Source organism: Prionailurus bengalensis, chromosome B3 (assembly GCF_016509475.1).
Source record: "Prionailurus bengalensis isolate Pbe53 chromosome B3, Fcat_Pben_1.1_paternal_pri, whole genome shotgun sequence".
Classification (NCBI taxonomy): domain Eukaryota; kingdom Metazoa; phylum Chordata; class Mammalia; order Carnivora; family Felidae; genus Prionailurus; species Prionailurus bengalensis.
In genome coordinates this window covers 98977750-98992440 of record NC_057355.1, presented here as the reverse complement: position 1 = coordinate 98992440, position 14691 = coordinate 98977750, and the positions used below count along the sequence as shown (strand labels likewise).

At 36.1% G+C, this 14691-nt stretch overlaps 1 protein-coding gene across 3 annotated transcripts in view; it reads right to left on the bottom strand.

The window, feature by feature from the left end:
• ATL1 (atlastin GTPase 1) overlaps nucleotides 1–14691 on the bottom strand; it is an 84750-nt gene that overhangs the window by 33565 nt on the left and 36494 nt on the right. For all 3 annotated transcript variants that reach the window (XM_043556113.1, XM_043556114.1, XM_043556115.1), the window contains exons 3-5: nucleotides 3873–4120; nucleotides 1490–1624; nucleotides 945–1049 (exon numbers count right to left, since the gene is read on the bottom strand). In XM_043556113.1, coding sequence (XP_043412048.1) covers nucleotides 945–1049; nucleotides 1490–1624; nucleotides 3873–4120 — 488 coding nt within the window. The remainder of the gene's footprint in view (nucleotides 1–944; nucleotides 1050–1489; nucleotides 1625–3872; nucleotides 4121–14691) is intronic.

Genomic DNA, 14691 nt, shown 5'->3' with positions numbered 1-14691 from the left:
AAAAGCTAATCAATCACAGGTTATAATCATGGCTTCCACTTTAAAGCTTTTTGTAGAAAATATTCAGTCTTCCTTCTATCCACCCTCTCACTGTCCTAGCCACACATGATACCCTGGTTGCTGGCTCATGAGCCTCTTTCTCTGCTCACTTATAATTCAGCCTTGACTTGTTCATCCCAACCACTCTGCCTCCCCTACCTTTTTAAACTATCTTACCTTTCTTTTAACTGTTTTCTTGGCTACTACTACTTCTTGCTCTTTCTAATAAATAGAAAATATCTAAAAGTTAATGTAAAACCTTTCATGCTATGTGTTCTATGGTTATAGTAAAACTCTCCAGAGACTTTCCAAGATGATCTGTAAAGCTTACATTAACCTCAAAAACAATACTTAATAAGACACAAAGAAAAAAAGGAAAGAAAGATAAAAAAAATTTTGTGAGACATTTTCTTTCCTAAATGTTAATTAAGTGTTTTTAACAGCTGGGAAAGCATATAAATGCTTTTACCCTTAGCAATGTTTCTACACTCTATGAAAACAACAACAACAACAACAACAACAACAACAAAAAACCATTTATAAATCTTGGTTCAGTAAATGTAACTTATAATGGGTAGTTCCAATATATCTATCTGCATACATTATAAGACAATATTATTAAGTTTATTGTAGGCTTTAAACATAAAAAATTATCAGTGAAATAATGCAAACTTTTCTGGCTATTGGCAGCTTGAAACTGATCAGAAATTAGATTACAATAACCAAGCCAATTCTACTCATAGAAATCAATCATAAGAACTGGGATGCTAATTGAGCCAAATAACATATTCAGCATTTCTGTTGTTGGTCTCACTACCACACGCATGGTAGTAGGAATATAGGAATACACATATTTACAATTTTTAAAGTAACAGCCATCGAAATGGATTTATTTTATTCCATACCTGTATTGAGCTGATCATTGTGCTAAGTGCAAATACTGTGGCCGAATCTCTCAGAGTTGACTGGCTATCAAAGGTTCCCTGAGTATCCATCAATAGCACTGCAACCTACAGGCAAGTAGACAATATATTATCAGTATTTTATAGAACATATGTAGAATTAGGGCTACTACAAAGTTAACACTATGAGAACTATAGCAACCCATTATCAATGAATACTTAACAGGTAATTTTTTATATATGCCATGAATGCCACAGAAAATGAAAATATTAATTAGCTGAGTACTATAATGATCAATTTTCACTGGTAATCCAAGCTAACAGAAACAGCACTGAAACAACAGACAGCTGTTAGCTTGCTGATCTGCTGTTCTATCGTTCCTATGATTTTATCACCTTGATCAACAGAAAGGGAAACAAGGAATCCCTTTTGAACTTCATGTCGAATGGTCAAAATTAGTTTTCAAAAGATCATTTTCAAGGATCCTGAACAGTGGTAACAGTTGCCAATTGAAAACTCAATTTTCTTTATAAAGTTTGCATCTTACCTTCTTGCCATCAGGTTTATTGATGAGGAAGACTTCACTCCATATTTGGATTCCTGTGGTCTCTCGTTCAGACCCACCTCTCCATGAGAAACCAGTCAATGGTTCATTGTAATCTCCAACCCAATCGACTGATTCCTGCAAATTAAGAAAGTCTGTGATATGGAAGTGGACGGTGGTATACTTTCCTCCCTGCATCCGTTCTGGCGGGTATCTCTCTCCAACTGCCGTCAAAAGGAGATGTATTCACATCTACTGTACTGATACAATTACTTTCTTTGTTATCTGAAACATTATAACAGAGGAGCAACCATGTGCTACATTTTATTCTAGGTCCTGGGAATAGGAAGATATCATTCCAGACCAGAGGAAGCTTACAGCCTAATAGAAAGACAGACCTGTCAAGAAACCATTATGATGCAATACATGCATGCCAAAATGGAGGTGCATATTACGCAAAGATAGAAGCATAGGAAAAGAAATAACTAACAGTTGGTCAGGTAGGACTTAATAGGAGAGGTGGTGCTTGTGCTAAAACTTGAAGGATGTTTGGGAATTTTTCCAGATGAGCAAACTTGGGGAGGGCATTCTAGAAGCAAAGGAATAAAGATAAGAGAGAACACAATATGTCAGGATATACACCATAATAATACATACAAATGCTTTGGTATTGGAAGAGGAGGGGGTGAATAGCAAGAGGAGAGGCACCTAGTAGTAGATGCAGCAAAACAAAAACAAAAACACAACAGATCGGTTACACTTTAATCTGGCAAGTGCCATTTAACACAAGCAACATGACAAGTGTTACTGAGCATTTGATTTTAATGTTTATTTCACAGGTAAAACTATGAATATGCCTAAAACTGTATAATCCCACAGTATGGAAACTAATATGGATACTAATTTTGTTCACTTAATTTGCTCAGCTGTGTTAAGTAGCATATTAACGGTGATATGCTAGAAACAGTTCTGTCTGGTTTCAAAGCATGAAGTATTTTGGTAGTTCTATTCTTGATTTGTTTGAACTGAAGCTAGAGATACAAGATATTAAAGTTAACTTTACAAAATTGATCAAAAATACCCTAACTATAAAAGATCAATCCAAAATGAATAGTTACGGTATAAATACATGATACAAAGTTTCTTTGGGTAGTGTGTCTATTCTGCCTCAACATCCATATTTGCAGCAGAAATGGCTATGGGTAAAGAGCAGAAAAAATTACTTGTACGTTCTCCATTCCCAACCTTCGGTTTTCTGACTCTGATTTCTCATTTATCCTTCTGCTTTTGGTTTATCCTAGGTCCCTTATAGTCTCATTTCTGTGCCACACTGCTCTCTCAAATGTTATAACACTGTTGGTTGTCTCCGGGGATGGGTAAGATGAGAACCGAGTGGGAAAAGATAAGAGAGAACTTTCTGGGGTAACAGCAAGATATAGTTGATGCATTTGGGGTCATTCAGGCATATGCATTTTCCAAAAAAAAAGAATAATAATTAGCAAATGTACACCTACAATTTGTGCATGTAAGTGTATCTAGTTTTACAACAAAAGATAAAATCTACTGAAATATATGATGATGATGTATATCGAAATATTTATGAGGAAGTGCAACCAATGTCAGCAATTTACTATGACATGAATAAAAAAATAAGATGCAGTGACAGATGTAAAGAGGGAAGAGTATCTGGAGACACATGTGATGAAGCAAGAATATTAACGGTAAAATCTAGGTAGTTTGATACGTAGGTGTTCACCATAAAATTCTTTTAACTTTGCTGCCTGCTTGAAAAATGTCATCATAAATGCTGGAGGGAATATGATTATAATATAAAAGTTATGATAAAAATTATTTGACACACTTTACACACTCTAAAGTGTAAAGTTTATAATCATATCACTATGCTGTGTTTCTCTCTAAAAGAATTAAAAAAATAAGTTATGTCCTAAGGGAAATGTTGCAAAGTGGCTTCAGACAAAAGTGGCCTATGGAGTTTGGTGCCCAAAGCACTGAAATCAGAATGGTTGTACCACAGCATTAGCAAACTAGTTCATATTAAGGTATATGATAATGGAAGCGGAAATACTTGACACTACTAAATAAAAACACAAAGTGACAAAAGCACGGAAACAAGAAGACATTTTAAAACACTTATTTTGTTTTAGTTTATTTATTTTGAGAGAGAGCACGCAAGTGTGTGCATAGTGGGGAAGGGGCAGAGAGAGAGAGAGGGAGAGAGAACCCCAGGCAGGCTGCACACTGTTAGTGCAGAGCCCGACATGGGGCTTGATCCCATGAACCATGAGATCGTGACCTGAGCTGAAATCAACAACTGGACACTTACCCGACTGAGCCACCCAGGTGCCCCTTAGAACACTTAACATACCTGGTTGTACATGTATCTCAACATGAAGTCCATCAGGAATGATTTTCCTTTCCTAAATGCTCCAGCAACAGACACAGCAACAACCTCCTTGTCCCTGACAGCCTCTGAGAGAAGGATCCGATTAAGTGCAGTTTCATCTAACTCAAAGGAATGGTCATCTTTGACGATGAGGACTTGGACTGGCCCTGCCTTTTTCACTGGCTCCTCCTCTTCTGAGCTCCATTCATATGTCTTTTCTGAAAACCCACCTGTTGAATAAAACAGCAATTTACTCGGCTAAGCATCTCAAAATACCAAGAAATGTAAGGTACCTCTCAATTCTCAAATATCTGAAACAGGGGCACAGTGGAATTAGAAATGCCTGTTTTAATGACATACATTAATGTCATTCACATCGTGTCTCAGAAAGACATATCTGGTCTTTCTGATCATGTGACCAAATCAAACAGAATTTTATTCTCAAGAATGCTCTAAGTCAGGGCAGAGAACTCTGTTTGCAGAATGAGAAAGAAATTCAAAGCAAAGGATTCTACTTTTGGAGCACAGGAATAAAAGGACTTTAGTTCATACTTTCTTCATCTCCTAGAAATAGGTTTAGTTATTCACATAAAGGATCCTTGCAACACTTTTTAAAGCTGAACATACAAAAGAGGAAATGCATACAGGGACTCAGAATCATATATTTTTGAAACTGGAATAAAGTTCTAAAGCATCTAGTTCTAAAGCTCCTTTCAATACATTCATGCCATCTACAAAATCCCAGATTCTTAAATGTCTAAAATTATACTTCAGAGCAATGGAATTACAGACAACCTTCAAATCCATAGCGAAGGAGTCTAGACACAATTTGATTTAAAAAAAAAAAAAGAAAAATTTGAAATTTATCTGGTGTGGAGATCTTATACAAAAGTTGTGTAACCCCGGGAAATTACTAAACTTCTCAGTTCTTCATCTGTAAAATATAAACTACTACTAATAGTACCCATTAATAGGGTTGTTGTAAAGATTAAGGAAACTACTATACATCAAGTGCTGAGAACAGTGCTTGGCACATAGTAAACTCCTAAAGATTACCTATCATCATCATCATCATCCCCACCACTATCCTGGGGTTATAGACTGAACTAAGTATTCCTGGAAGAAGTTTCTGCCTAGTTTCCAGAAGTGTGTGTGTGTGTGTGTGTGTGTGTGTGTGTGTGTGTGTGTCTTCAGAGTTTTCATATATCTGATAATTATATAAAGAACTGATACAACTCAAAAGCAAAAAAAAAGAAAAAAACACCCAATCCAATTAAAAAATAGAAGATCCGAACAGACCCTTTTCTACAGAAGACACACAAATGGCCCACAGACACATGAAAAGATGCTCAACATCATAATCATCAAAAAATGCAAATTAAAACCAAATAGATACCACCTCACACCTGTTAGATTGGCTATTTTCAAAAAGATAAGCATCAAGTGCTAGCTAGGACACAGAGAAAAAGGAATCTGTGTGCACTGTTAGCGAAAATGTAAATTGGTGAAACTACTATAGAAAACAGTATGGAAAAATTAAAAATAAAACTATATGATCTGGCAATTCAATTTCTGAGTATTCATCTGAAGACAATGACAAGACTAATTAAAAAGGATATATGTTCATTATAGCATTATTTACAATAGCCAAAATATGGCAACAACCTAAGAATAACCTAAGTGTCCAATGATGAATGAAGGGATAAAGAAATTATACTGTGTGTGTCTGTGAGTGTACGTATGTATATATGTATGTGTGCATATACATACATGTTCAGACACACACACATACACAATGGACTATTACTCAACCATAAAAAACAATGAAATCTTGGCATCTGTGACAACACAGATGGACCTCAAGGGCACTGCGTTAGGTGAAATAAGTCAGACATCTAAAGACAAATATTGTATGGTGTCTCTTATATGTGGAATTAAAAAAAAAACAAGCTTATAGGTACAGAGAACAGATTGGTGGTTGCCAGAAATGGGGGGTTGAGGGTGGGAGAAATGGGTGAAGAGGGTCAAAGGGTAAAAGCAAAAATAGAGCCAAAGAAGTCTTGTTCTCTTGTCAAGTCTTTTTGAAACTCTAGTGCTTAGTTTCTTCATATATAACATGGAAAAAAAAAGTTTTTTTATTTAATTTTCAGAAATGTCAGTTTTGACATAGGTCAGCTTTTAGAATTAATCCTTAATATGCAAGAATTTTAGAACCCTAGACCGTGGCATTTGTGGTATATTACAAAACAGCTTCAATGTGTCAAGTGACACATTCTTAAATCTACTGCCTTCGTAATGTAACTGCAATGTCTCCCCACTTTGACTCTGGGGTCAGCCATGTGATGTGCTTTATCAGACATGAGACAGCAGAGGCTTGGAAAACCACTTGTGTTTTTCCGTTTTGCTCTTTCACTTCTCCCATTCACCATGAGAATATTCCCAGACTAGTCTGCTGCAGAATGAGAGACACTTGGAGCAGAGGCAAACTGCCAGTCCCAACCAACTCCACAGCAAACCAACCCCAAGCCACATGGGGCAGCTCAGCCAAGATTAACAGTTGTCTACCAACCATTTCAACATGTGTGATCAATAAATGCTTATTGTTCTATGCCCCTGAGGTTTTGTGGTTGTTTATTATGCAGCATAACAGGCAATAAACTACTGATAAAGTCTACAACCCTTTCCTTTAGAAAGGAGGTACAGTGTAGTGGTTAAAAATAGAGGCCCTGGCACCAGACTGTGGGAGTTGAATAAAGGCTTCCCCATTGTTTAGCTGAATAACCTTAAGCAAGTTGTTTGACCTCTCTGTGCCTACCTCATAAGGTTGCTGTGAATTAATATATTCATGTAACACACCTAGAACAGTGGCTGGTACATAACAAATGCTATTAGTATTAGTATAGATTTAGGAAACTAAAGTGAAAGATGTAACTAACCTTGCCCAAGAAAAGGATGTGGAATTTCTGTATCAGGCAATCTACCATGGATGCTTTCTTGTGTTACTATTGTTTTAACATTCCAGCAAGGTATTTATTATTATCTGTACTTTTGACACGAGGAAACTAAGAACTGGGTTAAGTAACTTTTCCAAGAGAGTGCCCATTAGTAAGCAATAGATTCAAGTTCACAGGGTTAGTAACTGTCAACCTGAGATTAGATCCCAGGTATCTAAACTCTCATCCCAGGCCTTTCTACTATAACATTCTGCCTCTTTAGTGGAAATCAAATAACTCTTGGACACCACATAAATGGGCTCATTTGTTTTGTATCAAAAGAACAGAAAGCCAAGACATATACCAATTAATTCTTCACATCAGATATATGACCTAACCTCAAACCAACCCTCAATAATGTTAATTTTGAACCAACTGGGCTCTTAAACAACTTTTCATTTAAATCTTTAAAAATATATTTAAAAGACATCCTCCATTATGTCTGCAGGCACACCTTGGAGATATTGCAGATTCAGTTCCAGAATACTACAATAAAGCAAGTCATATAAAAGTTATATTTACACAACACTGTAGTCTATTAAGTGTGCAGCAGCATTATGTCTAAAAAAGTATATATGTATACACTTTAATTTAAAACTATTGCTAAAAAGTGTTAACCATTATCTGAGCTTTCAGCAAGTTGTAATCTTTGTGCTGGTGGAGGGTCCTGCCTCGATGCTGATGGCTACTGACTAATCAGGTCGCTGAAGTCTGGGGTGACTGTGCCAATTTCTTAAAATAGGACAACAATAAAGTTTGCTGCACTGATTGACTTCCTTTCATGAATGGTTTCTCTGTAGCATGTAATGCCATCTGATAGCATTTTACACATACAGAACTTCTTTCAAAATTGGAGTTAATCCTCTCAAACCCTGCTGCTGCTTTTTCATCTAAGTCTGTCATAGTCTAAACCTTCTGTTGTCATTTCCCCAATCTTCACAGCATCATTGCCAGGACATCTCAAGAACTACTTTCTTTGCTCATATATAAGAAGCAACTCCTCATCCATTCAAGTTCAGTCCCACCTGCAGGCTCCACTTCTAATTCTAGTTCTCTCGCTGTTTCCATCACCTCTGCAGTTACTTCCTCTACTGAAGTCTTGAACCCCTTGAAGTCATCAAACTCAAAAGTTTCAAATATTGCAATAATTACCAAAATGTGACACAGAGACACAAAGTGAGCAAATGTTGTTGGAAAAATGGTGCCTACAGACTTGCTCATCGCAGGGTTGTCACAAACCTTCAATTTGTAAAATCGCAGTATCTGCGAAGTACAATAAAACGAAGTGCAATAAAAAGAGAATACCTATACTTAGTAAGAAGTCTGATAACTAGAGAAAAACAAGCCAATTTTATCTTTTGGTGTTATTTTAAATGAATCTTCATATTACATATATACATATATATGTATATAAATAATTGTATCACTTTGATAACTATCTCTCTTTATATTATATTGTTCATCTATAAGATAGTATTACTGAAATATTGCAAATCTAACATATAATTTTAGTTTTTCATTATTGGAGACAGATATATACCAATACTTTCTGAACAATAGTACAAAGCATCTGGAGACAACAGGACCACTGCCTATAGCCATGAATCAGAGCTGTTCTCTCAGCAAAGTGAAGAAAAATTGATTTTATATCCAAAGGATGACAGTTTCCATATTGCCTTATCGCAGACATTGGAGTCAGTCTTTGTTTAAATCCCAGCATCACAACTTATATATGAAGCTGTGGAAGTTATTTAACCCCCCAATGGCTCACTATCAGCTATCTGAAAAACAAGATTGAGAATAGTGCTTATATCAGAAAGGTTTTATGACAATTAAATAATGTTCATTAAATGAAGGCCAAAGAGCCAGACAAATGGTATGTGCTTTATAATGACCTCTACTAAAAGTATTATTAATAGCACTATTATTAATAGTGACTTCTATTAAAACTATCAGTTATTATTATCTATTCATATTTGATTCCAGTACTACCTGCCAACCTTATTTCAGCCTCAGAACACAGGCCCTTTTTCGAGGATATCAAATATACATTTTCTTTGATGAAGCTCCTTGCCTATCACATGAGTACACAACTGATGTGACTTGAGGATGCTGGATAAACAATATTTTGTATGGAAAAACATCTTCAGAGCTGAAAACTATCTCACAACTTTCTACAGACTGAAATAATTCTCTAAGATTGTTTGCATCAAACTACATATATATAAGAGGTACTCTGAATGGAATTTCTGGGTTGTAATTTTTTAAAATTGCATCAAAGATGCAATCTGTTAAAGTGGTTGTACCAAATTTTCACTCCTCACCCACTCCTAAAAGCTTCTTAGAGACCCTATTCATCCATATCCTTTCCAACACTTGGTTTTGTCTGACTTCTTAATTTTTGTCAGTTGCATAGGAATAAAATGAGTGAGTGGTATCTCATTATGGTTTTCATACACATTTCTCTAAACACTGATAAGGTGAACACATGCCTTTTGTTCATTTTTCTATTAGGTTTGTCTTCTCCTCAATTTACAGTGGTTCTTTATGTATTTTGAATGCTAGTCCTTTGTTAGTTACACGTATGGCAAAACTCTCCTAATTTAGACCTTGCCTTTTCACTTTCCTTAAGCTGTTATTGGTGAAAAGAAATTCTTAATGTAACAGATTTTATTCATAATTCATTTTATGATTAGCACTTTGTCATGTTTAAGAAATTATTCCTTATACAAAATATAAAGACATCATATACATTCCTCCATTTTATAAAAATATATTTTTTAATGTTTATTTTATTTTTGAGAGAGAGAGTACAAGTCGGGGAGGGGCAGAGAGAAAGAGGGAGACACAATCTGAAGCAGCTCCAGGCTCCTCACTGTCAGCAGAGCCCGACGTGGGGCTTGAACCCATTAACCGTGAGATCGTGGCCTGAGGCAAAGCTGGACACTTAACCGACTGAGCCAACCAGGCGCCTGTACATACCTCTAGTTTTTAAGTTTTGCTTTTGATATTTAAGTTCTCAACCCACAAGGAGTTGCTATTGTGTAAGCTGTGAGATAGAAAACCAATTTGATTTTTTCCATATGAGTAACAAAATTTTCAAAACTCTATCAAAGCCTCCTCTCCTCATGCAGCCTACCATGTGATCTTTGTCATAAATAAGAGTTACACATATATGCATGTTGTATATATATGCATAAATATATATGTACATATTTATACACATACACACACACTTTGTTTCTGATCTCTCAGTTCTGATTCATTCAACAATTTGTCTGTATCAGCACCAACAGTATACTATCTTAATCAAAAAAGCTTTATAAAAGTCATATAGGGGGCGCCTGGGTGGCTCAGTCAGTGAAGCGTCCGACTTCAGTTCAGGTCACGATCTCGCGGTTTGTGAGTTCGAGCCCCGCGTCGGGCTCTGGGCTGATGGCTCAGGGCCTGGAGCCTACTTCCGATTCTGTGTCTCCTTCTCTCTCTGCCCCACCCCCGTTCATGCTCTGTCTCTCTCTGTCCCAAAAATAAATAAACGTTAAAAAAAAATTTTTTTTAAGTCATACATAGTACGACCATATTCCTTTTTTTTTTTTTTTTTTTTGATGTTTACCTAATTTGGGGGGGGCGGGCAGAGAGAGAGACGGAGATACAGAATTTCAAGCAGGCTCTATTCTGTCAGCATGGGAGCCCAATGTGGGGGCTTAGTCTCACGACCATGAGATCATGACCTGAGCCAAAATCAAGAGTCAGTCGCTTAACCAACTGAACTACCCAGGCACCCCAGCCATATTCTTTTAAAAACAATTTTTTTTAATATTTACTTATTTTTGACAGAGAGAGAGTGCTAGTGGGGGAGGGGCAGGGAGAGGGGGAGACACAGAACCCAAGCAAGCTCCAGTTTCTGAGCTGTGGGCACAGAGCCGGATGTGGGGCTCAAACTCACAAACCGTGAGATCATGACTCGAGTCGAAATCGAAAACTTAACCGACTGAGCCACCCAGGCGCCCCTTTATTCTTCTAATTATTATCAGTCTTAGCTATTTTGACCCTTTCCATATAAATATTAGAATCAAAGTGTTAGCTGAATTTTTTGAAGTTACATTAAATTTATGGATCAATTTGAAAGGACTCAATACTGTTATGATAATGTCTTCCAACCTGTAAGCATGAGATATTTCTCTTAATCTCCTTCAATAAACTTTTTATAATTTGGGGTGCTGAGGAAAGTAGTTTTGTGACATTTATTGCTAGATACATTAGTTTTTGTTGCTAACTATAACTGGTTTCATTGTTGTGTTTTTAATTATGTTTTATAGTTGTTGCTTGGGCAAAGAGTAACTGACTTTAATAGATTAGCCTCATATTGAAACATTTATTAAACTACCATTCCCTATAAATTCTTAGACATTTGGGGGTTTTATTAATGTAGAAACAAAAATAAGTTGTAGAAATAATGAGTTTTATTTCTACTTTTTTAATCCTTATGTATTTCTTTTCTTTTTCTTGTATCATTGGACATTCAATACAATGTTGAATAGCAATAGTAGTAGCAGACATGACTTCTGATTTTAGTGAGCATAACTATCTGATTTTAATGGGAGTGCTTCCAACATTTGAGTTCATATTTGTTATAGTTTGGTTTGGTAGGTACACTTTACCTTATCATATTAATGAACTTCTCCTCTACTGGTTTACTGTCAGTTTTCAAAAATCATAAATGGAAAATGAATTTTATCATATACCTTTTCTGAACCTATTGAGATGATCATCTGGTTTTCCACCTCTACTCTGTTAATGTAGTAAGTAATATATCTTTAAGTTTTTGTATAAACCTAATATTTTCAAGGTGCAAATCTTATTATATACTATTGATTCAGTTCATGAAAATCTTGTTCAGGAATTGTGCATCTATATTCACAAATGAATTGAATTTATAATTTTCCATTCTCATTTTTGTCTTTGGCAAGTATAATATTCCATGTTGACATTAGCTTTATAAAATGAATTAGCAAATGCTTTCTTTTCTATCTTCAAAAAGAGTTTGTAATAAAAATTAGAGGGGCGCCTGGGTGGCTCAGTAGGTTAAGTGCTGGACTTCGGTTCAGGTCATGATCTCATGGTTGTGGGTTCAAGCCCATGTCGGGCTCTGTGCTGACAGCTCAGAGTGCTGGAGCCTGCTTCAGATTCTGTGTCTTCCTCTTTCTCTGCCCCTCCCCTGCTCACGCTCTTTCTCTCTCTCAAAAATAAATATTTTTAAAATTTTTTAAAAATTAGAGCAAACAGTTCTTTAAAATTTTGATAGATCTTGCCTATAAAACTGTCTGGGACTGTTGTTTTTTTGTGAGATGACTTTTAACTGTTACCTCAATTTCATTATACTTATGATGCAATAGTTACATTAGTACTAATCAAGTTTTACATTTCTTCTTGAGAAAAATTTTGGTCCATTTTATCTTTCTAGGAATTTTTCTCCATTGTCTAAAACTTAAAAGAAAAAGTCAGAAAAGATGTAGAAGATTTAAATAGTATCATTAGCCAACCTGACCAGTTTGACATCTAATTGCAAAACCATGCATTCTTTTAAAGTTCATATGGGACATTTACCAAATAGATCATGTACTGGTTCATATATCAGATGTTAGCACATTCCAAATTATTAAAATATTGCAAAAAATATGTTCTCTAATAATAAAGAAATTAAACTAGAAATCAATAACTCTATATTTAGAAAATTCCTAAATACATTGAAATTAAGCAGTAAATTTCTAAATACCTCTGGATAAAAGAAAATATAATGGAAATTAGAAAACGTTGTGGGGCGCCTGGGTGGCGCAGTCGGTTAAGCGTCCGACTTCAGCCAGGTCACGATCTCACGGTCCGTGAGTTCGAGCCCCACGTCGGGCTCTGGGCTGATGGCTCAGAGCCTGGAGCCTGTTTCCGATGCTGTGTCTCCCTCTCTCTCTGCCCCTCCCCTGTTCATGCTCTGTCTCTCTCTGTCCCAAAAATAAACGTTGAAAAAAAAAATTAAAAAAAAAAAAAGAAAATGTTGTAAACTAAATAATCTAATGAATGTAACCTATTCATCAGCGATATTATACTATCTTAATCAAAATAGCTTTATGAAAAGTCATTACATATAGTAGGGCAAGCTGGTCCTATCTTCTAATTATTAACAGTTGGGGGTGTTTTGACTCTTTCCATATAAGTATTAGAATCAATAAGTTGGAGTGTAGTATTTTAATTATACAAAGATAGTTAAAATATAACATATCAGAAACTTGCTGAGAAGAAATTTACACTTTGAAATACATTTAATAGAAAATATGCTTGAAGAAGCATAATCTAATATTAATCCTAAGTAAGAAAAAGAATTGCTTATTAAATTCAAAGAAAAGAAAAAGTAGGAATAAAGATGTGGGAAATCAATGAACCAGAAATAGAGATCAACCAGAATGATTTAATAATTTAAGACAATTCAAAGAAAATAAAAGATAAAATCACATATCAACAATATCAGATATGACAAAGAGATATCACTACAGATCCTACAGATATTTAAAAGATAATATGAGGAGAATGACATCAGCATCATGGTGACATGAGTCCTTCCTCATGAGTTTCTCACCTCTTTGATTTAAAACTAACTGGACATTGGGGCGCCTGGGTGGTGCAGTCGGTTAAGCGTCCGACTTCAGCCAGGTCACGATCTCGCGGTCCGTGAGTTCGAGTCCCGCGTCAGGCTCTGGGCTGATGGCTCGGAGCCTGGAGCCTGTTTCCGATTCTGTGTCTCCCTCTCTCTCTGCCCCTCCCCCGTTCATGCTCTGTCTCTCTCTGTCCCAAAAATAAATAAAAAACGTTGAAAAAAAAATTAAAACTAACTGGACATCTATAACGAATGAAAGAAAAAGAGAAAGAAAAAAAGAGCCTCTCCACAACATACTACAACACCCAAGAGATCCATTCATCTGTGCACCAAAAAGTGGGTGGACTGGACCACAGAGGAGGCTGCAGGGAGAGAGAGGAGGTCATGGAACCTAGGGCTATAGAGCCTCCAGCATCAAATATATTAGCTGGGAAGCATAAGCCTTTAAAGAGGTATAGTGTAAAGGCAATGAGTGGGGGTCTGCCAGGCTGGTTCTGCATTCTGCAGCTGGAGGGACCTTTGCTCTCTCTGAGGTAAAAATGCAGTAAAGGGGGAGACAGAAAGGAAAAAGTAGGCAAAGAGAACTGAAGAAAAATGTTTCCTGCTGTCTGCCCCAGGGTTCTGACAAAAGGACCACACAGGGACCTCTGAGACCCAAATCCCTCCATTCAAGGAGTCCCTACTAGGCTGGCTTCCAGCTATGGACACACCCCAAATTCCAAGTGCTAAGTACACATTTTCCCCCTCTAAAGCCACCCACCCTTTTTTCCCCCTCTTCTAGCTTTATATATATATATATATATATATATATATATATATATAAACATAATATATATAAATGCTCCTAACTTTAGCAGCTGTAAGCTTTTGTCAAGGAAACCAAAAACATGTGCTATAGCACCACCTTCTGGAAAACAAAAAGAAGACTTCTAATAACCAAATCTATTGAACTGTTAGAATCAAAGCAAATAAAACCTTGCCTAAATGAGAAAGGTATCTGCAACTTCGAATGTGGTAGCAGAGACACTTTTCATCAAACAACATGAAAAAGTCATATTAATATGGCATTATAAAAAGAAAATGACAATTTTCCAGCAACCAAATCCAAAGACATGGAAGGGAATACTGTGATCTGACAAAGAATTCAAAATTGCTGTTATGA